Below are 24644 nucleotides of genomic sequence, written 5' to 3' on the forward strand. Positions count from 1 at the left end.
AAGCTCCTTCTCAAATTTAGATTCACCAGAGCTCATGCTATCTTTCTGAAGCACCATTAAGTCTTTTCATCTGGACTTATTTTGAAGGAATGAGAAGAGATGGACAGACAGTTGAGGAGTGGGGATTAAGTATCTGTTCTGTTTTAGTTGTTCCAACAAAATCTTAAGAGGAAATATTATGTTTCCATTTTGATCTATTGTAACTGGCATTGAGATGGAAAACAACACACCAAACGGGAAAATATTTTTATGTACTGTAACCTAATCTATTGTAACACCTCTTTACTAGGTTTAAATATAACAAATTGTTCCCCCTGCCCAAACTTCCAGTGTCTGTTTCCCTCTTCTTCCTCTGTTATATCGTGATTTTGTTTTCAGATAGCAAACCACTTTGGAAGGAGATCTGTCTTCCTCTTCTTTGAAAGTGTCAAGTACAAAGATGGTGTAAAAGCAACAACGAATAAGGAATGGTAATAGTAATTTAGACTTGTGCAATTTTTAAATGATGTTTTTATAATTGATGTTTAACAATCTGTTTTTAATGGTATTGTTTTTATGACTATTTATTTTTGGCATTTAATGACTGCCGGTTGTGAAGTCGCCCTGAGTGCGTCCCCCCCCCCCCCCGAGTGAGAAGAATGGGATACAAATGTATGCAAAAATAAACAAATAAATAAACAAACACATATTACCACACAGCAGCTTTTGGGAAACACGTCCTCCATATGTTTTGAGACAGTTTTCAGCAGTTTAACTTTCCTCAGAGACAGAGATGCTAGGCCAGGGCAGACATGATCTGCTGAATCCAAGCATCCTCTTTCTCCAATGCTTTACTTATTTATTGTTGCCATGCCCATAGCTTTTTTTTCCCTTCTGATACCATTGACTATGCTAATGCAGTTACATTGGCTTAGTACACTAGCAAGATTCCAGCCTTGGACTACATTGGTGCCACTTGCTAATCCTTTAATGATCAGAAAGTATTTTAACTGTACATATCTCAAGGCTTCTAGGTTGTTTATCCTTACCATAAAGTTCCCATGCAAGGAATAGTAATATACTTTGCATACGTAAAGCACATATCAAGTTGGAAGGTAAAGGGCAGGTAAAGGTCTCAGGACTTTAACGTTCTTCAAAACCTAGCTGGATTTAGTTATTATACACATCACGCATTGACTTCAGGAAATTGATTAGTGAAGACAATAATATTCTGTCTCAGATCAAAGATTTATTTCCCTTTAGATTTCTATGGATCTTGCAACTTAGAGATTTATGTCAATTCAATGTCCCCCAGAAGTGATGGATTACAACTCCCATAACATAACATAGTTATCTAGGAATGAGAGGATTTTTAGTCCAACACCTTGGGAACACAGTAGGGATATGTATTTTAACAGCTTGGAAACACTCATTCTAGGGATTCCTTTTTGAATCCATGGAGTAAGAGCATTCGAATAAAGAGGGTGTACCAGTCACACTGCTCTTTAAAGTATGTTTGCAAGATTATCAAGCTTTTTTTCTGTGTCAGGAGCAACTTGAATCGCTTCTGGAGTGAGAGAATTGGCCATCTGCAAGGACGTTGCCCAGGGGACACCTGGATGTTTTTGATGTTTTTACCATCCTTGTGGGAGGCTTCTCTCATGTCCCCGCATGGAGCTGGAGCTGATAAAGGGAGCTCATCTGCACTCTCTCCGGGTGGGATTCGAACCTGGCAGCTTTCAGGTCAGCAACCCAACCTTCGAGTCACGAGGCTTTAGTCCACTACACCACCGGAAGCTCCTGATTATCAAGCTAATTTCTATGCTCAATTAAGTTCACTTTGATTGAACTCAAATCTGGGTGCATGATCACAGAATCTCCCTTCCTTCTGCTTTCTGACAGATCTTAACCCATTTCCATCTCAGATTCTTTATCAAAGGAGAGGCTAGAAGGGAACTACTCTCCCACACACACTTTGAGGGCCCCCTCCCCTTATCTCCAAACATGGTGTGTTTTCCTCTGATATCTGTTGTGGGGAGGTGGGGGGTGACGAACTGCTCTCCTGACGTGCCTCCCCACCAGCTGGGTTGCCATACACCATGCAGAATGCCATCACATGGCGCTCTGTCAGAAGAGTCAGCCATGTGACAGGTGCCAAGCGATGATGCAGGGAGGGCTCCAGGGCAGCAAAGGTCAGGACAGGCCTGGATTTCCCAGGCTACTGCCTTTGTTCAGAGTCACTCACTCCCTGGAATACATTAAAAGGGAGACAAAGGCAAGAGGTCCCTGGAGGGAGGGGGCGGCTCATGTTGCCATCACCTCCTCAACCAGCCCCCTCCCACATTTCTGCTGCCGGAGGGATATGGATTCCCCATGGGTGCCTCCCAGACGTTGCCTCCCTGCCTTCAGAGAAACACAAACACACAAGCAAAGGCTGTTGACAAAAGGGATGTCCCCTCCCTGACCAGGCGTCTTATTGTCCCTAGGATCTATTAAGCAATTCCCTTCCACTAACAGGCATTGGCTGAGAGGGCATAAGCCCAGGCTGAGAAGCAGCCATCTGTCACTGGAGAGCGGGGTCCCTACAGCAATGGCTTCTGCTGTGGAAACATTTCGGGGAACCTCTAGAAACACAGCATTGGGTGGGAGGCCGAAGGCTGCATTGCTCTCGGGAGTGGCTAAATTCTTCATAAAGGTTTTCCCCAGTGCTTCCATTGCAGCCAGTCAGCTTGTTCCATTCCTTCAAATTGAAATGTGTTAAAAGGGTTTTTAAATTTTTTTGATCTAGTTCTGGATGAATTCTAAAGAGCTAACCAGCATTGTTAAGGGCGAATTGCATGACATCAAATGTCTCTCTTCCAGTTCTTGTCAGACAGTGTAGGATGTACATCAACTTCACAGTCATCATACGGTGACTCAGATTTAACATTCAAGGTATAGGAAATGTGTAACTCTCCATCCCCATCAACTCCAGCCTAACTACCCTATTAGGTTAAAGGTTTTCTCCTGACATTAAGTCTAGTTGTGTCCGACTCTGGGGGTTAGTGCTCATCTCCATTTCTACGTAACCTGAAGAGCTGGCATTGTCCATAGACACCTCCAAGGTCATGTGGCCGGCATGACGGCATGGAGTGCTGTTACCCTCCCGCCAGAGCGGTACCTATTGATCTACTCACATTTGCATGTTTTCGAACTGCTAGGTTGGCAGAAGCTGGGGCTGACAGCGGGAGCTCACCCCACTCCCAAGATTTGTAACCGCCAACCTTTTGGTCAGCAAGTTGAGCAGCTCAGTGCTTTTACCCACTGCGTTACTGAGGGCTCCAACTACCCCATTAGTTATCTTTAAATGCTTAGGAAAGGAAGACAAATACTTAGGAAAGCAATTCGTAACAAATTCAGGCTCTAAAAGGTTGACAGAACTACAAGGTAGTGAAATTCATTCAAGACAATACTGGGCTGCTTGTGTTAACATCAAAACAGAAGTGATACAAAAAAAAATCCATGGACAGCAAGGCTGGGCAACTGGAGTCCTTCTAATGTTCTTGGACTACAGCTTCCAGCAGTCCTGGGTAACAAGCTCTTTGTTAAAGAATCATGGGAAATGCAGCGCAAAAAGCCCTAAAGAAACACAAGTGCTCATCCCTGGTCTACACTCTTCTTTTTAACTTCAAATGCAGATGCTGAGATGCTTTTTAGGTGCCACAGGAAAAACACTGGCACTTACCTTGCAGCCCAAGTGATAGGTATACGATGTGTGGCGTAGACTGTAAAGGAGAGGGGGCAAGAAAGGAGGCAGGCTTCTTGGGAGAGATAATGCTTTCGGTTCTCATGTGCCACAGTCTGGAAGTCTGCATTGAATGTGTTGCAATAGAGTTCCACTAGATCCAAGATGGAGGCTGTCAAAGCTTCCACAATTTTCTCTGTATGGGAGAGGATTCAACATAAGCACTTTAGAATTAGGTGTGCTCCTGCAAAGTATGGATACAGGATCAACTTTCTGACCATAGCTTCATTATCAAGTTTGCTTTCTAGAGCTGTTAACTGAAGATCAGAATGAGTTCTACAAATACTATGAAATAGGATCTATACAAGAAGTTATATTATGCTACAGATTGGTTTATTTGTTTCTTATTTGTTTATATCCAACCTCTCTCCTGACATGTGAGAAGCTCTTTCCTGTATCTCATCAGATGAGTGTTTGATAGTGTAACACTAAGAAAAACACTTCCTCTTAAGACTCAGGTATGTCCATATATGGAGAAATGCACAAAGAATGGTAAATAATTGAATACATAGCCTTGACCCATGCCTTATCTTGCAAATAGAATATATTTTGCAAGCTCTGTAACCTGAAAGGCTGAAATGTGCAGTCTTATCTATATAAAATTTACATTGAACTGGATTATATGGCAGTGTGGACCCAGATAATCCATTTCATAGCAGACCCTTGATCATTTTAGTTGCCCTCCTCTGGACACATTCCAGCTTGTCAATATCTATCTCCCTTAAACTGCAGTGCCCAGAATTGGACACAGTATTCCTTCCAGGTGTGGTCTGACTAAGGCAGAATAGAGGGGTTGCAGTTTTTCCACTAAGTTGAGCTCCCAGTAAATCTCTTACACATACAAAAATATTACTTAACACCTATATAAAATTTCAGTGAACCTAGACCTCACAATAGAATTCAAAACTCTTCTAAGGTTAAACCTTTTTACTCAGATATGCTTTTAAGGATGAAGGTTTTTAAGATCAAGTCAGGGGATACTGTCATTTTAACTTTGAATATGTTTTAATAGATTTTAACTGGATTTTCAAATACTGTTTATATTTAATTCTGTTTTAATGTTTGCATATTTTATATTTTAAATTATATGCTGTTTTTAAGTTAAGCCACTTTGAGTCTCCATAGGGAAAGATAAAGCAGGGCATAATAATAATAATAATAATAATAATAATAATAATAATAATAATAATAATAATGACTGCAATTGCATCTTCCCCTACACTGACTATGATCTTTGGAACACACACATATCCCAAGTGCTTCTGTTTAAGGGTCTCCCATTTATGTTAAGGTCATGAGAACTGTGAGGTGATCACTATTTGAAAAATCTGCTCCTAAAATTCATTATAACTGAGAGGACTCAGCATACCTAAGACATCTAGTCTTTTCTACTCTAGAAAATCATTTTACATTGAAGACTTAAAGGGCTACTATTAATACCACTATGATAGTAATGACCAATATGAGCTGCTCATTAAATAACAATGTCATAATTTAGATTCAGACCAAACACTCTAGGGAACTGTGGAATGTAGAAAAGAGGTCTTCAACATACAAGCACAAGGGAATAGGAATCATTACCTCTGTTTTCTCTCATGGCCAAAACATTTGGATCCTGTTCAGGAAAGAAAACCAGAACAGAAATATTTTATGACAATCAAACAGAAATGGCAGCAATTCCCTGAGCCAGATGCCTTATATAACATTCATCAACGTGTTTCCCCTCCCAGCAGTTCAAGCCAGTCCAAATGAGACAGAAAAGCAAGTAGCTACATTTTTTCATTTTTTTAGGAATTTCAAATACAAAATGTTCAGTTGGAGATAATGGAAATATAATCTGAAATAAAGACCATGCAGGGTTCAAATGTACGTTTTCAAGGAGCCCTGGATGCACAGAGACAAACAAAAGCTATCATATTTTATTAGTATTGGCTGAGCATTGAAAGCAAATATTGGAGAGAGTGGCACACATTTTGCTCCAGTTTTAATCAAGGCCAGTGCATCAGGCAGTGAAGCAGCCACATCAGCAGCAAGAGCAATGGGAGAACATAAACTGTTCCTGAAGTCTCTGATCTTTCCCTTCACTTGGAGGATAGAGCTGTGTGCATGTTACAAAGCCTCTCCAGCATCTCTGAACCCGAGACTGGAAACTACAACTCTCAAATCCCCCACCAACTTGGCCAGGATTGGGAATTATAGTCCAAAAAAGTAATTCTACTCTAAAATAGCCCATTACACTCAAATGTGATGGTGGACTCTTTTCCTTTGGTCAGTGCTGAAGAAGGTTCAGCTGTTAGGCCAGTCAGCTTTAGCACTAATATTGCCTAAACCTGGATTGAATAACTCACAAGTCCCTTTTTTGCTCAACTCATGGCATTCATTTACATTAGCAAGGCAAATGAACAGGGCAGTCTTTTGCATGTTTACACACACATAGGCTTCACTCTTTTCAATGCCCTTACTCCCAGTTTCAGTTACTGATCTTCAGCTGAATTCACATACTACAGATTAGAAAAGCTGCTACAGCTTTACTGCATTTTCCCAATAAGGCAGTATATGCAATATATGCAAGCCAGCAAAACAAACTAGTTCACTGTGAACTTGCTAAATACATGGTACTGCTTCCTGCAATATGTAAAACTGCAGGCATGACACAATAAATACACAGTAAAATATATGACAAGCAGTTATCTTATAGTTTGCTTTCAAAACAAGCTTAGTAGGAAATTGCTTTGCTACTTTTTCTGACATATTTCTTATTTTATTGTGTAAAGTAAGTGTAAACGATAGAGCACAGGAAGATTGAATTTGCTCTCCCTATTGTTTCAGCTTTGGTTTTGGTATTCAAACTAGAAACCCAAACTTCCTTCCTCAAATTTCTGCTTCTTACCTTCTGAATTTTGGGCTGCATGCGAGACGGACAAGGTGGTAGCTGATTTAAGGCTCCTGTGATTTCCTGGGACTCCACAGCAGCCAAAGCATTGCAAATGGCCATGACAGATTGGATCACTCGCTCTGCCTTCAGCTGGAAGTCTCCCTGAGTGAAGAATAAAAGAAGTTCTCATGTCTCAAGATACCAGCAGATGGGGCCAACAGACATGGCTATTAAATGCATCTTTGCGTTTAACTTCCAGTTTTCAAAATAATGCAGTTTGTCTCAACTGGATGATTTGATAATTATCCAGATCTCAGCAGGTATGAATGGGAATTTAACCCCACCCTGTGGTTCCTGGTGCTGGAAAAAATACCTCAGCTGAAGCTGGGACCTATAGTGGAAAGAAATCTCCCAATAACGTCACAAGGAGATTTTTCACAAAAAATCAATATGATTGAAAGAATGCTCTCCAACCAGGACTTCACTAGGTAAGGCATAAAAAGATAACATATCAGATAAATGAAAGTAAAAATACCATCACAACCAGTTCATTAGTTGCTTCTAACCTTTGTTTGGCTCATAAAATATTAGAGTTGTAAGGGACTACATAGCCATCCAATCTAACACTTCAACTTCCAGCATGGTTAATAATGAGAGATCCTGGGAGTTGAACTCAAAAACAACAGAAGGACTAAAGGCTGAGAATCATTGCCTTAGAGGCATTTTTACAAGTAAAGCAGGGAGCTAAAACTAGCCATTCCTCCAGTCAATTCATTAATGATTCCTTCACCTTTCACTTTATTGCATAGACAGGCAGTTCAGCTATAACCAATAGTCAAGTGTAGAGAGAAGGAAAGAAAAGTAAGTGCAATTTGCCAATCCATCCATGCATTTTATGGAGTAACTTCCAGCCCAGAAAGGCTTAGGCCATGCTTCCATGGCACCATAAGTAGACTTGCGTGCTTCAGTAAACAGATGAGACAGATGAAAATTATTTTAGCATATAGTATAAGCCCATAACTTGTGAGAACTGTAGCTGCGGTTTCACCTATTCACATCTGACAAAATATGTCCTCTATAGGAATTTTCTAGGTCCTCCAGGCAATTCTATGGCATGATTCCACTGAAATAAAGCATAGTATCACCCCTGGGATATTTCTGTGGGAATTTCTAGGTCCTCCAAGGCAATTCTATGGTAACTTCTGAAACAAATTGTTCTTTTCAATAGGGTTCACTATTATACATGGCTTCCTGTTTCCATGGTAAGTTCAGGAATATATCCTCACAGATATGGATATCAGCAGGTCTGCAGATATTATTTCTGTACTTCCCAGACTGAATACAGGAAATAAAAGTAGGATTTGGTTGTATCTTTGACCGAAGCTTATGTTATGGAAGTATAAAGGTGTACCCTTAATGGTGGAGAAATAACTTAACTGGAAGGTCAGCAGTTTAGTAGGTGTAAAGTCTTATGCTTACTCCTCTCTAACACACGCTGTCAGAAACATGCAGGCCTGTAGCCGGGTGTGTGTGTGTGTGTTAGGGGTTCAACCCCCCCCCCCCTGAAATTTTTCAGGTTAAAAAAAACCTGGTTTACTCATGAATTTTAACTGGTTAACCAAATCCGCATGCTAAGTCTATGAGACACAAAGAATTAAGAATCCCTCCAAGCACTATCTCAAGCAGATACTGACAGGTCTGTAGCCGGGGTTCAACCCCCCCCCCATTTTCAAACCCCTCCCGAAATTTTTTTCTGGCCACGGCCCTGGAAACATGCATACAAATCTTTGCATTAAGAGGTGAATAAGGTTCTACTTTCTAATCAGAAATATTTATTTAAACTGTACAGCTCTTTATGGGAACTAGAGGTGTAGTCTTCACAAAGTTCTCATTAAAAGCAGCCAAAAATATGTTTTTACTGCATTTATCACAAGGGAAGGGAAACTGAAACAAAGAGTGGATATGCTGAATAGGACCTTGCTATCAAAAGCTGCTGACATTGTCAAGAACAGAACCTGGGGATTAGTTCATTACACCCAATCTGTTTGCTGTTCTGAGTGTATCACAATGTAGACCAGCTTCTTGGCTGCAATCCCAAACACACTTGCGGCTGGCCACCTTATGCTGGGAAATCTGACTTTCAAAGAAGGATCGTCCACTGGAATGGGGAAGTAAACAAGCAAGCAGTGAGCTATTAGATAAGATAGATGGAGGAGGGGAGCCAGGTATGGCATGTATTTTATAGGTAGACTTAATGTATTTTCTCTCTATTCCATATATACATATAAAATGAGTGTATGTGTTGTAGCCCAGCCTGAGATTGCCCCATTCAGCCGGTGATTGCTCCTGTACCTGCCTTGCCAGAGGACTCTGCGTTTGAGCCTGAGATGCAGCCAGAGTTTGTCCCAGTGGATTCTGGGACCAGAGACAGAATGGTTGAAAGCAGACATTGTGAACCACATTCCTCCCAGCACTCAAGGTCGGATCTCCAGGTGCCAGATGGACATTCTAGTTTGGATGTGGGAGCTGATACACTGGAGAGGGATAATGAGTTTGACAAGAAGGCAGCGATAACTCACCAGAGGAGAGAACTAGCGTTTCTGAGAAGAAGCAGGCGTTTGCTTTTGAAGCAAACTAATGAGTAATTTTCTCATGAGAGAAAGACCTTGAATTTTCCTTAAAGAGGTTTGTTTTCCCTGACACAGCCATTTTAATTTCCCAACAATGTCTCTGGGGATCCATAACAATGTCCTGTTAGAGGGCTGCCTGTTGTGTGGGGGCATCAAATCTGCAATAAGCCTGCTGCTGGCCTTGCCAAACCCTGATCTCAGGACTGCGTTTAAAATTTTGCCACTCTGTCCCATTCTCCCTCCCCTATTCCCACTACAGCATTAATCTTACCTCAGCAGCTAGGAATGCATCAACTTCATTATGGAAGGTATCAAAGAGAAGACTCAAGGCCTGCCTGTTGGAAGAAACAACAACAATCAGCTCAGCCCCAAGAGCAGAAACAAAAAGCCATATTTGCTTTATATGGAAAAACCAACAAGATGTTAAGGTTAAGGCCTCTATTTCGTTTCTTATTCGTATGGGGCCATTGGTCTACCCAGCTAGGATCTAGCTGGGAGAAGCACCACAGGGTACTAGACAGATACATTTCCCAACTCCCATCTGGAGCTACTGAAGGTTGAAGCTGGCACCATTTATATGCAAAGCACTAAAACCAAGTTTCCCAAGAACCCTGGTGGCATTAACCCTAATAGCCTTAATCAAGAGCTCCAGTGCAAAAGTTCTCATCCATTTTATTCCACAGAAACTATAAAAATGCTTTAAGCCAAAAGAAAGAAGGAATATATATGATCGGAGAGAAATAAACCTAGCCAATTGCAAAGAAAGAGGAAATTTCCAAATTGGAAACCGGAAAAGAAATAAATGGAGAATAAAGTGAAAGGAACTATGAAATAACACAACACCCATTGAAGTTGACCCAGAAGTCTCAACCCCTACCCAACCTTCCTAAACCCTTTTCCCCTAACCTCCTCCTAGTTACCCCAACCTGATCCGGACACCCTTACCCCACTATCCCGATCACCTCCCTCATTACCCTATTTTAATTATATGTATATTCAAAATGCAAAATAAAGATAGTTTTATTTAAAAATGCTTTAATCCTCATAGCTAAGCTCCTGCTTTGTTCATGTTTACCTGGTGATGGTTTGCTTGATTGGCCTCTCCTGAAGGTGAACATAGTGGTTGAGAGTAGAAGGACTTTGGTCATCATTCATCTGCACAAAAGGATGCAATTATTCAAATATAACCTATATATCTCTGCCTGAGGTACAGGAGGTGCCAAGCTGGTTGTGCTCTTTAATGCTGCTGTATCTTTCTGCATTCCACCAAAAAGTGGCTTCTGGATCAATTTAAGAGGATATGAGAATGGAAACCAAATTCCATCCCAGCACATGAGTTATTTAGAGGAACAGTCTAGAGATTTTCTAAATCAGAATTGGACATCTATGGTAAGCAGAATAGACATGTATTATGCTTGTTCTCTTGAAGCAATATGGCTTCAATGGCTTTGCAAATTATTCTATGTATGGAAATATTGAAACACAGTATCATCTACTACAACAACAATAATGACAATATTGACATCACATCGTAATAAAAATTCACAAAAAAACCAGATGAGTTTTTAAAAATCTTCACACCACCAACCCATTCAACTACATGTTCGTCTACTTGTTCTTTTCCTCGTTAGATCTAATAGAAGACATTCAGAATCTAAACAAGATGTACTGAGACACACATGCACCACTTTTGCAACATTTGTCTCTGTTGATGAAGAGTGTATGACAGTAATGTTCAGCATTATTGCTAGTATAGTTCTGCTGCCAATATGGTACAAACACACTAAAAGCAAATATAGATAACAAAAGAAATGGAGATATTATCAGGCTATATCAGCTCTCTTTTAAGACAAGCAGCACAAGAGTTTCTCCTTGCTTCCAAATATGCTTAGAATTTTTCTCCTCATTAATCTGATTTTGGAAGAACAAATACCTCTTTAGGAAGCAATGTATTTGTCCTTGGATGCTCAATGCCAAATGGGTATATTTACCGTCCTTGCCAAGTCAGTGCGTACAGCCGTCCTCTTCATCAATTGCAGCCGGATGTCAATGTCAAACTTCCTGCAGTGCTGAATATATTCATGACTTCCCAGTGGTTGCTTACTAGAAGGACGGAAACAAATAAATACATTTAAATAAACAGCTTCATTTTTCTGTTATATGAAGACTACTCAGGACAGGAAAATTTGTAAAACTTATTGTTCAACCAAGAGCTTCTGACATCCAGTATATAACATAGAACAAAAATATCCCTGCTCTCCATCTTCGTAGCCTTGGACAAATTGAGTAACTCAGGTAATGGCTCAGATTAATGCCTCAGGGAAACAACTAACTGAAAATTCCATAGTTAGGCTTCATTTTTCTGGAAAAAAATTGTATTATGTTGTTCATCAAGTGTATATATATACTAGGTAGGCAGTCCCATCATCAAAAAAATACTACTACTGAAAATTGTAATGAAAGCTTGTAAGCTTCAGGAACAACAAAGTACCAAAGAATGGAAAATCACAGTGGTCAAAAGTGTTGAATAGGGATTTGGGAGAATCAGGTTATTTTTTCTCTTGATCCATGCTCACTGAATGATTTTGGACCAATTACTCTCTCTCAGCCTAGCCTACCCCACAGGATAACAAGGGGAGGAGGTGACTTAAGTATGCTGTCTTGAACTCATTGGACAAAAGATAGAATATAAATGCTACCAATAAACACAGTAAAACCCCTTATCTGTTGACTCCATTTTCAAAATTTCATTGCATTTCTCCATGCACCAAAAAGATTTCCCCAGAAGTGTTTTTGTGTTTCACTAAGTCCTCCAGTGCAATTCTGTGATATTCTTTCGGACCAAGCATATCATACAAGAGCACTGGAAGACCTAGAGAAGTCCACAAATGGAAGTGCCCGTGCATTTACATCCTTCAGTGCTATTCTACAGCAATATCCCAACCCAAGCATAGTCAAACTGTAGGATACAGGCAGTCCCCAAGTTACGAACAACATAGGTTCTGTAGGTTTGTTCTCAAGTTGAATTTGTATGTAATTTGGAACAGGTACATCTTTTAAGTGTAACTCCAGCCCAAAATATGTTTTTCTTAGCTTTGGATAGCATAGGGAAGGGTTAATACCCTGTGGTGTTTGTTTTGCTGTCTGTGCCCCTGTTCAGAAGATTTCACCACACTTTCTGTCCTTATGATAATTGGATTTTTGAAAAATTTGGCTTGTCATGGAAACAAGGATTGGTGATAAAGCTTCAGCTGAGACATTTTTTCCCATCATAACTCTTCTAGGAGTGAATTTCCCACCCCAGGAATAGGTTTATCCCACTTCTGTTGTCTCACCCCCATTCTTAACTAGATGTTGTTTGTAAGTGAGATGTTTTTAACTCAAGGACTGCCTGTATACAGAATGTTAACCTTTTTGTACGTAATGACCTATATCCATCTATGCATATAAATGAGTAATGGTGTCCTCTCCTCCCACTAAACAACAAAAGTACAAGCCCCAGAACCTAGAAATTTGGCAGCACAATCTACCATCCTTGCCCCTACGTTCCGACAACAAAAAGAAAAGGAAAATAAAGTCCTAATTAGAGGGAGAGGGATAATTGTTTTTAGCCAATTGCTGCCAGTTAGACGGCTAAGTTCTGCCCACTTGGTCTCCTAGCAACCTACTCAGGCCTCACTCAGGCCTCTTCCACACTGCCTATAAAATACAGATTATCTTATTTGAACTGGATTACATGGCAGTGTAGACTCAAGGCCCTTCCACACAGCTATATAACCCATTTATAATCTTATATTATCTGCTTTGAACTGGATTATCTTGAGTCCACACTTCCATATAATCCACTTCAGTGTGCATTTTATTCAGCTGTGTAGAAGGAGCCTCGTATAATCCAGTTCTAAACAGATAATATAAGATTATAAATATACAGTAGAGTTTCACTTATCCAACATAAACACCCCGGCAGAACATTGGATAACTGAATATGTTGGATAATAAGAAAGGATTCAGAAAAAGCCTATGAAACATCAAATTAGGTAATGATTATACAAATTAAGCACCAAACATCATGTTATACAACAAATTTGACAGAAAAAGTAGTTCAATGCTCAGTAATGCTATGTTGTAATTACTTTATTTGCAAATTTAGCACCAAAATATCACAATGAATTTATAACATTGACTACTAAAAGGCAGACTGCTTTGGATAATCCAGAACACTGGATAAGCGAATGTTGGATAAGTGAGATTCTACTATAATATGAAATAATCCAGTCCAACCCAATTCTGCCATGGAGGACACAATCCAAGCACACCCAACAGATGGCCAGCCAGCCTCTCAATAATAATAATAATAATAATAATAATAATAATAATAATAATAATAATATCATACAATCTTAAGGTTAGCAGATACCCCTAAGGATTATCCAGTTCAACTTCCTTATATCATGCAGGAGGACACAATCCAATCACTCCTGACAGATGGCCATCCAATATCTGCACAATAATAATACACATCGAATCATAGCATCAGACAGTTAGGAGAGACCCCTAAAGGCCATCCAGTCCAACCCAATTCTGCCATGCAGGACATAATCCAAGCACTCCCAACAGATGGCCACCCAGCCTCTCAATACTAATACTACTACTACTACCGTGTTTCCCCGAAAATAAGACAGTGTCTTATATTAATTTTTACTCCCAAAGATGCTCTAGGTCATATTTTCAGGGGATGTCTTATTTTTCCATAAAGAAAAATTCACATTGTTGAACAAAAAAATGAATCTTTATTATATACTGTACAGTAGTTGTCATCATAAACCAGCATAACCAGACAAACTGTGAATCCTATCAAGAATTTCTTGTTACTATCAATATTTCCATGTACAACACTTTATGGTACATACATTTACCGATCCTGCATGCTCTGGTGTTCTGTTCGGCGGGCATGTTTCCAAACAAAAACTTTGCTAGGTCTTACTTTCGGGGGAGGCCTTATATTTAGCAATTCAGCAAAACTTCTACTAGGTCTTATTTTCTGGGGATGTCTTATTTTAGGGGAAACAGGGTAATAATAATAACAACAACATCATACAATCCTAAGGTCTGGAGTGATCCCTAAGGATCATCCAGATCAACTTCCTTCTACCATGCAGGAGGACACAATCCAAGCACTCCTGACAGATGGCCATCCAGCCTCTACATAATGATGATGAAGATGATAATAATAATAATAATAATAATAGAAGCATAGAATCCAAGAGTTTGGAGAGACCCATAAGGACCATCCAGCCCAACCCTTTCTACTATGCAGCAGGACACAATCCAAGCATTCACAACACATGGACAACCAAATGGATACTAAACATAAAGACAACCATACAAGAGACATTCAATACCACCACTACCTCAACAATTTCTCACCAACACCATCAGACAACACCACAGCAACGCATGGCCGGGCACAGCTAGTTACATATAATTATTGTAATATGTTTTCTAATTGTTCATCCACAATCTTTCTTGAACATTTAGTGGTTTACATTCGCCATTGCTTTTTGACGCTAATAAATGGCTTCCATGTATTATCAAATGGATCTTCTTTTACTTCTCCTTTTGCTATTCTTAATTCACAGATTAATTTTTCAGATAGGGCTACTGCCCATATCCTGTTTAACTATTTCGAGTCTTGCGTCATGAAACATGAGCATCAATATAAGATTTTTATTTACCAAATCTTTATTCTTACTTTCAAATATAGAAATCATTAGTAATAGAGCACCCCTGAAATGCATTTCCCCCCACTATTTGGCTTGTCCATGATAAATCTCTATCCCACTATCTTCATACTTTTGGGCACATTAACTACATATGGCTCTAATCCCCTATTTATTCTGTGGGTTACAGCTCCCAAAGTCCCCCAAGCAAAATAGCCTCTAGTTGAGTGATTCTTGGAATTGTAACCTCAAAATATCTTCCCCAATTTATCCTTTTGATTTACTGTTTGACAGAGGACCCAATCCTGTACATACTTTCCTGAAAGTATGATGCCATTGAATACTTCAACATTTGCAATTCTAAATTTTCTAGTCTGTGCTGGAAAGCCCTGGAGCCCCGAACCTGGCCCACCACCTGCAATCAAGATGAAACATGTCAACAGAAGAAGCACTGCTAGGGCAAGGGCAGTCGCAACAGGAAGCCTGGCCCTTTCACCTCTGAATCTAAAAGAAAAGGTCAACTCTTATCTCCAATGAGCCCACATCCTGACCTAGACCAGTACAGCTACCATCAACCGAGAGAGGCAGGAGCGAGGGAAGCTGAAGGCTGGAAAGGGAGTGGGCTCTATTTTTTAAAGAAAGAAAGGAAAGCAGAACAAACAAACAAAAAAAACCCCACACAGCTGAAAAAGGGAGATAAGGAAAAACACACTGATAAAGTGCCAACAGTACAGTCTCAATAGGGAAGATTTTGCATTCATTTTCTTATGTGAGATGGCTTAGAAGGGTTAGGATCCAGCCGACGTGAACTCTTTTGAAAACATGTACTTCTTATGTTACATCCTTTTTAAAAATCAGTTTCTACAAAATTTTCATTTTAATGTTATCTGTTCTACAGAGAGATGGTTTTATTGTGGCTCCAAGTTCCATTTAATTCTCCAGGATTTAAGAAGCATGGCACGATTGCAAACTTTAACATTTAAAATTAATTTATGAGAGCAGACCCATCTTCTGGTTCCACATCTCTCTCACCTGTTGATATTTTGAAAAGTATATGATTAAAGAAATACATGCTGGCTCCTAGGGTAGTCTCTAAGGCTTCAAAGAACTATCACATAAATTTCAAGGTTCAAAAACATTTTGTCAGGCAAAAATATTTACTATGCACAAACTATGGTTTATTTATATGATACTGATGAAGGACCAAATATCTGAAGGAGCATTTCCTTGCCAATCAACCTGCCCTGACTTTAAGATGACCCAGCAAAGTCTTTTTGGGCACTTCTTCTAAAATAGAAGTGTTCTTTTTGTCTATAGAACAGGAAGACTTCTTTGTACAGCACAATGAATTTGCTTTTCCCTCCTATGAGATTATTAGCAAAACGGTCTTCTCAATGCCAAGACACAATACTTATTTTGTTTTTGTTAATTCCACAGGCATCTTTATTTTAAAAATTAAAGATTTTCTATTTTAAAGATAAAACCAGTTTTTTTAATGCTGGTTAATGATTTTAAGCTTCTCAGAGTTACTGTTTTAATTTCATTTTTATTCCTGGAATCAAAGTGTGGTGTATATTTTTTTTAAAGATAAGCAGATGTATACAATACTATAATAACATCATCCAATCTCATTCCCTGCCCAGTCCCCATCATTTTCTAATAATGATATTTTTCACTTTATATAATGTTATATTTTCCAACAGACACAAAAATGCATGTGTTTAAAAGCACAGAATTTATGAGAACACTCTCTTCTGTTTTTTGACAGTCACCTGCTCACTGAAAAAAAATCACGGCAAATCATTTATGGTTTGAGTATAAAAATTATTTGCTAGCTCACTGCCAGGTCAGCAAGAGAAGTTACAAAACTGTTACAATACATCAAGCCAATATTGTAGCCAAGTTGACCTGGGGGAAGCTGTTTGGAAGGTGAGCAACACAGAGCATTATACTAAGGAACAGTCTTTTTTTTTCTGCCCTGGATTCCCCATACAAGAACTGAACAGGTTACAGAATACCTCTGGATCAAGATATCCCATTTGTGAGTTTGATAACAGCAATTGATAACAGCAACTCTGCCTGTTCTGAGGATTATATGTGAAAACAATAATGTAAATTTATCCACTAATTTTAAGCCTTGCAGAATACTGAAAGCATGTGCTGCTTTCGTATATGTAACAGCTCATCTGTTTTCGACTCAGTGTGGGCCACGTGGACATATTGAATGAATGGGTATAAGTGGGCTCATCATATGGGATGCCCTATGTTCGACAGTGTTGCAGGAGGCTCCTCTATGATCAATCTATCATTTTAATTAAAGCCCACCTTACTCCAAATAGAAAAAAACCCCAATAAAAACATGTATGGTTAAAACATTGTGATTAACATAGTATTAAACTGTCAACAAAACTAAAACCTCAAAGAAGGCCCTCTTCCACATTACCACCAAACATGCCTGTGACGGTGGAGGGATCAAGAGAAACACCTCTGCCGAAGATCTTAAGAGATTGGTCAAGCTCATTTGGGAAGAAAAGAGATTCCACCTAAATATTAGGAAGATTTCTTTTTTCTTTTCTTTTTTATGGTATGAGCTACTCAACAGTGGAATAGCCTGCTTCAGAAGGTGATGGATTCTCTATCTTTGGAAGTCTTTCAACGAAAGTTGAATATGCATCTATCAAGAGCGCTTTATTTGAGTATTCCTGTATTGTAGGGTGTTGGACTACATGGCCACTGTGATCCTTTCCAACTGTAAGATTCAGTGAATCTATAATGATTGGCCTCTCTCTTAGTCTTCCTACATCCTATGCAGAAATAACATTTTCCGAGCTCTTGGCACATGGGCCTCTAGAGAGATACTGTTGATGCAGTGGATAAGGCAATGCTCCCTGTTTCAGTGTGTGTGTGACTTCAAGTCGCCAATCAATCTATGGCAAACCCATTAATTTCATATGGTTTTCTTAGGCAAGGAATACTAAGAGGTGGTTTTTACCAGTTCCTTCCTCTGAAATACAGTCTGCAGCACTGGAAAATTTTAGAAGGATAGTGTCATCGGCTACTGCAACTACCCAGACTTTCCTGGCACACGTGAATGTTGTGGCAAGCTTCACAATAGTCTGGCATGATGGAAGTGAAGACTGAGTTTTCTGAGTACCTATATTAATGCAAATATATCTCTTATCAAGTATTTAGAGGTATGTTTGGACTTAAATGATCAATAAAAACTCATTAACTTCATAAAAAACCTAATTCTAGTAGAAATGAAAACTGGTTTGCTGATGTGGGTCGACATTGTTATCTTCCTTTTGGGACTGTCCTTGTGGCTATGAATACAGTCATGATGAGTACCAGCATATCATGATTTACCAGTGCACACACATTACTATATAATATTGTGAAGGAAAAATAATGACAGCCACTTAGCACTTATCAAGCTAACGGATATAGGAGCAGCAGAGAAGCAGCAATAACAACAACATAGCAAGTTGGACAGCTGTCCAAGGATACCCATTTGCTGCCATCCCTGTGAGAACAGAAAATGAGCTGTACATTTTATAAAGGCATTTTGTAAAGTTATTTACCACAATAAGATTTACAGCGAAGAATAACATCTATCCACCCATCCACCCATCCATCCTTCCATCCATCTATCCTCAACTTAAATACTAGAATATAATTACATAAAAATGACCATACTGGCTCAGACCTCAGGAGGAGGTCAAGAAGTGATACTGCTTTTGTACTGCCAAGATCTTTTGAGGGTATTATGGGGATAGAGCAAGGCATTTGCATCGGGCTCATTAGAGAGACTGGATGAACACGTAGTCCATCCAATCCATCTAGCACTCAGTGTCCTGCCAAGGAGGTAGATACACAGTATTCATAGAAGGGGCAGTAGTCACAGTAGTCACAGAAGGAGGGTGTTGATTCACAGCATGCAAGCTGTGCTCACAGAGCATACACACGTTCAAATCTAGAAAGATATTTTATACATCCCTAAAACTTAATACTAGACTCAGATCGTCACAGTTTAAGTTGCATGTACTAATCATCAGTTATTATGCTGAGCCTTCAAAACAGATACAAAGGCAATCCCTATGTTACAAAGCACAAAGTCATAGCATTTGTCTCATTTGGCAAGAGACATAAGATAGCACATGCACTAATGATTCCTCAAGGTGTCTTTTTATGGGGGGGGGGGGGGGGCTAAACAGTACATTCTCTACATAGCAACACAACCTCTCTGTTCCCAAGACAGTAGAAAGTGCTGGCCTTGTGCTGATCCCTACATAAAAACTCCATCTTCTAAAAGTCACAACTAGGCATTTGAAGAATAGCTGCTTACATTTTATCTTCTTCACGATGTTCAGGATATATAACACAGAAGTATTTTCAAGAGATTGATAGGCAAAATCTGTAGCTCAAAAACATCCTGGCTACATTTCAATATTGTGAAGGTGGGATGGCTCATTTGGGTCACCTGAGACTATTGCAAATCCATGAGCCAGAGATGCAGAACATATATTAGGCTGTAACTCCAATCATCTCTCACAGCTAGCTATGGTGGCTAGGAATGAGACAAATCCAAGAAAATAAGAAATGAGAAGAGAAGTGAGAATGCAAGTAAAGACTCTACAGAATATGGTATATCCAAGGAGACAGTAAGCACAAGATTCAATAACCATTTTAATTACTATGGTTGGCAGGGTCAGCACTATCATTAGGTAGAGCAAGGTAGCCTCCCCAGGCAGCACATACTATCCCCAAAGCACAGCAAATGCTGAGTAAATTTAATTCGTTTTTGCCTCATCATAGGAAATTGCTCATGGTGGAGTATGATTGTCTTCCAAGGGTAGAGTCTTCGTGACTGGCATATTTTTATTGTGAAAGATAGGGAGTTACATTTGTGAGTTTACTTAGCTTATTTATTTATTTATTTATTTACATCACTTTTACCCCGCCTTTTTCTCCAAGGAGACTCAAAGCGGCTTACAGTAAATAGGCAAAAATTCAATGCCTAAAAGCAATGTAAAAACAACAATTCATATAAAACAATTTACAAAACAACAGTTCATATAAAACAGATACCATTACAAAATAAAATCACATTATATAAAATTTTAAGAATGTCCAAGATTAAAATCCAAGCTTGGATACTAATCACCATGACAGAAGTGTCCAAGGTGACTTTGCTTCAGGAGTTAAAATATCTTCAGTCATCTAATCCAGCTGGAATTAAATGAAGTGGTTCTCTGCCCACTCTTATCAAACTAGTCCTCCAATAGGAAGGAAATAGCCTCATTTCTGTAGCCTGCACAACAGAAAGGGACATGTGGCCTTCCAAATGTAATTGGATTGCAACTCCCATGATCCCTTATCTTTCACTGTGCTGGCTAGACGACTATACATTCTGTATATCTGTTTCAAAGCCTTAAAATTCCTGGCCACCTTTCTCACATCATAAAAAAACTGGAAAGTGTGAATGGGATCTTTGCTTTCCATAACTGTGGTGTCAGATACTTTTTGGAAGGAAAAATGAAACAGAATAGCCTGTGGGCTCTAGATTGGCAATTTAATTTTTTTCTCATCTGATGCAAAATGTTTGCTTCTCTTTCCAGTAAAGGCGTGTTACATAAAGGGAAGGAAGTTTTTATTTCTTCTGGTGATGGCAATATCACCCTTTACAAATAATCTTAAAAATCAGGGCAGCTTGTAAGAAATATTGTAAAAACTCATGCTAGTTCTTTGGCTGCATGTCTAGGACATTCTTTCCTCAATTCACTCTACACCGCTGGCTGATTTCTTTCTTCAGGCAGCCAGTCCCTAGAACATTTTGCAGCCACAAAAGATTTGCTATACAGCTAACACAGACCAAAAGGTGTTAAAGGGATCTAGCAGTGTCAAAAGTGTTATACTGTACTTAGAACTTTGATCTGTTTAGAAGACACACACACACACACACACACACACACACAAAACACCTACTGCCTTCTATTAATGCAGAGAAAGTTAGGGTGTCATTTAAGCTATTTTGTGGACTGTTCGTGTCCCATAATAGCAGGAAATAATCCCAAAACCTATCTATATTTTCATAGTTATTCTTAAATGAACTCTCAATTGGGAAGACCCCCCCCCCCATCATACTTCCAGTGTGCAAACTCTCAATCTACTCTCTTTCTCCAATTCTTCCACATGTGAGTACACACATAAACACACAGAGGTTCTCCGCAGAGGACTCTGTGGTTTTGAAACATGTTTCACTAACCACCCAGTACTGGTAATAATCTGTTTGCACTTGCCAGCTTGCATTCCCAGTCATTGTAAATGGACCACAAGCTCTTAAGTTCAAAACTACAAAGCCACTCTCAAAGCAAGCACACATCAATGAGTAAACTGTCTGGGAGAAAGGAAGCACACCGTGGTCAAGAACAAGCCAAGACATCTGACTGCTCTGATAAAAGCATAGAAGATTTGATCCCAATTGGTTGTCTCTACCATTAATCAATGGACATCACTTTACTATTTTTTTTATTAAGCATAAGGTTATTTTCCTTATTCCACCAGGGGAAACTGTCTACTCAAAATGTACTGTTCCATAGTGAAGAAAAAGAAGATCAAATAATGCATCTGGATATTGTAAAGATAATGCCTATGGAAAGATGAGGAAATCACACCACTGGTTTGAACACATCAGAGCACAATAGAAGCAAAAGGATAGAGGCCTGGGATTGAACAGCACAAAATGCAACTGCTATTCTTCTGGCTAAAGTATAAAGAGAAAGCACCCTGATAGTAAAATATTCCTGCATTCCAAATAGGATCCACCTTTTGGTGCGGCACCTTCCAGCGACATTTGTTTTGCAGTTATAAGGGATGCCTCAGTCTTCCATTCATTTTATATGACAGCATGTCTCAGTATCCTTTGCCCATTTTACAACCACCCAGTCAGATTTCAGAGCAGAAGTAGAAAAAGGCAGTTCCACTGACTCATCTGTGAGCTTACTAAGAATCACCATTATCTAAAGAGCTTTCCTTGGCAGCTTCCTAACTCTCAGAGTGACTCTTCCATTCAACATGAATTTCAATGATTGAGGTTTAGTCACATCTTCACACAGCCACAGAAGGCCCCCAATGGGGTTCTCTTGGCAAGAAGATCTCCATGATTTAAGGAACTAGGAATGAAACAACACTCCTTGCAGATGCTAAAACAATCCCATTTATTCAATCACATCACCCCATTTGGGAAGATCTTCTGGGTCTTCAGTGCCAAATATTGACTAATCTGGTAGCAACCGTACAAAGATCAATCAAATAATAGAGTTATACAAACGGAATCTATGTAACTATGATTAATGCCATCTTAGCAAAAAAAGGCAGAAACCAATTTATTTAACAAATTTATATCTTGTCTTTTCTGATAGTTCAGGAAGGACTTTCAGACTTCAGGAAAGGGGCTGTACCATTACATTTAATACAGGGTTAGGCCAGCCTAGTGATCTCCAGATGTTTTATATCACAGCTCCCGTAAACCCTTACTGTTGATCTTGAAGGATGGGCTTATGGAAAATGGAGTCTAATAGATGTAGACTGTGCCAGGTCATCTCAGACTGATACAAGTTTTGATGAGATTGCTATAAATGACACCCTTTGGAAATCCTAGAAGATTTACAGAATACACATTTGTAAGGAGGCTTAAGGTAAAAAAAAAGTTACCATGCAAAAAAGTTGCATACAGACTTTACAGAAAAGATAAAGAATGAGGATTAAGTTAACTCTCTATATACTGCCACCCACAAATTTCTGAATATGTATTTTTCCAGCAAAGAGGAGATCACAGAGTTTAGAGCGCCCAACAAAGGCTAAAAAGCAGACATGACAGCACAATGCTATACTTATGTATATAAAAATAAGCCTGCTTGAGAGTTCAGTGGGCTAATTCCCACATAGATGGGTTTCAGACTCAAATTCTCTGTACAAGCATTCTTTAGTTGCTTACTTTTGCAAGAATTCCTCCAGGCCACAAAGCTTCAGGACAAAGTCATCCACATCAATGTCACGCAATTCATCATGAGTGTAGCACAATGTCTGGTAGATGAGCAAATCCACCGTGGAAGAACCTAAGAGGGTGAGAAGAAAAATTAGACACACTATGATGAGTCCCAAGTCAAAAATCCCTCAAATTCTCCATTTTCGTCCCTTCAGTGTCTAATTGGTCCAATAGACTCACTTCCTTTGGCATCTCTGAAAGTGCTTGGCTGTTTCCATCTCGCAAACTCTGGCTGTATATTCCTTATTATAAAATGTTGCCAACTAAACATGCAGCCACTCCCAGTCCAGGGCTTAAAAGTAAAATTTCCAAACTTATTTATGGGGGTTGTTGGGGGTGGCAAGCAGAAACATACATGAAGTCACTGTACATGATGGCTTGCACTGCATTTAAGTGACAGTCATTATGTTGATACATTCTGAGGAGATTAAAATCCACATGTAGATTGAAGACTAACACAGTGGTTGTGCCAATGGGATCTCTTTTTTTAAAAGATTGGAAAGGTAGGTTGGATAAAGATATTGAAAATGTATATCTGATCTTCAATTTTATACCCATTCAGTTCTGTTTCAAGTGATTTTGCTGCCATTGCCCCTGCACCAGCTCAAACTAGAGAACTTCAAAATGGGGAGGACATTCAAAATTTTCTGGCTCTCCGCTTCTATAAAAAGAGCTCTCAGGAAAGAGGAAAGGGTTCTTAAAATCAGTATTTCTGCTGTGTATCCTTAGAGAGGGAGGGAGGACGTAAATAATGAGAAATAATCCCCATGATACTGATTGTGATTATAGTGGATTCACAGCCCCCAGAGGTTTAAGGCTACAGCCCTAGAAAAAGTTCCTTACATGAGTCATCAAAATAATCTGAGTTAATCTTGCTGGAATCAGGTGATCGATATTAAGGAAATGTTTGTGAAAGTTCACCTGAGTAACCATTTCATATTAATCAAGGAGCACAACAATTTCATAAAGTGAAGAAGTGGAGAACTACCATATCTCCACTTTAACAAAACCGTTTGGTAGATTTGAGCTTCTGTTGTAAAATATCATACCATTGTCATTCTTCTCTGTATTTGCTTTACAAAAATTGAAGTTCTGAATCACAAGATTTGCTCTTGCTGCTTTTTATAATTAATCTCAATATTTGCACTGGCAATGTTAACAAGAAAACTGGCGTTGCTCTATGGAGTTTGTTCACCAGTTTAACAAGGTCAAGCTGAACGAATGGTGTAAATCCTGGTTTCATTAATTGAATGCATTACATAGGGGGTGGGGTGGGGAAAGCACTGTTCAAATGCTATAATGACAATTATTCAACTAAGCAAATAGAAATTTGTCAACCGATCACTGAGGATTGTACAAATATTAAAACATAAAATACTGAGTGAACTTCGATATAATAAATTGCTGAATTTAATGTTGAACATAAAATTAAAAATAGACTTCTAGAGTTGGAAGAGACTACAAGGGCAATGCAATCCAACCCCCTGCCATGCAAGAAAACACAATTAAAGCATCCCTGACAAATGACTATCAATAACAAGAAATGGAAAATCCTACCTCTAGTCAAAAGTCCACATATGACATGCTAAAACTGCAAGTTCCTGGACTA

The 24644-nt window shown here is 39.2% G+C and overlaps 1 protein-coding gene across 3 annotated transcripts in view; it reads right to left on the bottom strand.

Moving 5' to 3' along the window:
- Window positions 1–24644, bottom strand: part of pik3c2b (phosphatidylinositol-4-phosphate 3-kinase catalytic subunit type 2 beta) — a 107231-nt gene that overhangs the window by 45562 nt on the left and 37025 nt on the right. For all 3 annotated transcript variants that reach the window (XM_062978514.1, XM_003220408.4, XM_016993265.2), the window contains exons 5-11: window positions 22985–23105; window positions 11260–11371; window positions 10344–10423; window positions 9540–9603; window positions 6654–6800; window positions 5345–5378; window positions 3704–3899 (exon numbers count right to left, since the gene is read on the bottom strand). In XM_062978514.1, coding sequence (XP_062834584.1) covers window positions 3704–3899; window positions 5345–5378; window positions 6654–6800; window positions 9540–9603; window positions 10344–10423; window positions 11260–11371; window positions 22985–23105 — 754 coding nt within the window. The remainder of the gene's footprint in view (window positions 1–3703; window positions 3900–5344; window positions 5379–6653; window positions 6801–9539; window positions 9604–10343; window positions 10424–11259; window positions 11372–22984; window positions 23106–24644) is intronic.

This window comes from Anolis carolinensis, chromosome 4 (genome assembly GCF_035594765.1).
Source record: "Anolis carolinensis isolate JA03-04 chromosome 4, rAnoCar3.1.pri, whole genome shotgun sequence".
NCBI lineage: Eukaryota > Metazoa > Chordata > Lepidosauria > Squamata > Dactyloidae > Anolis > Anolis carolinensis.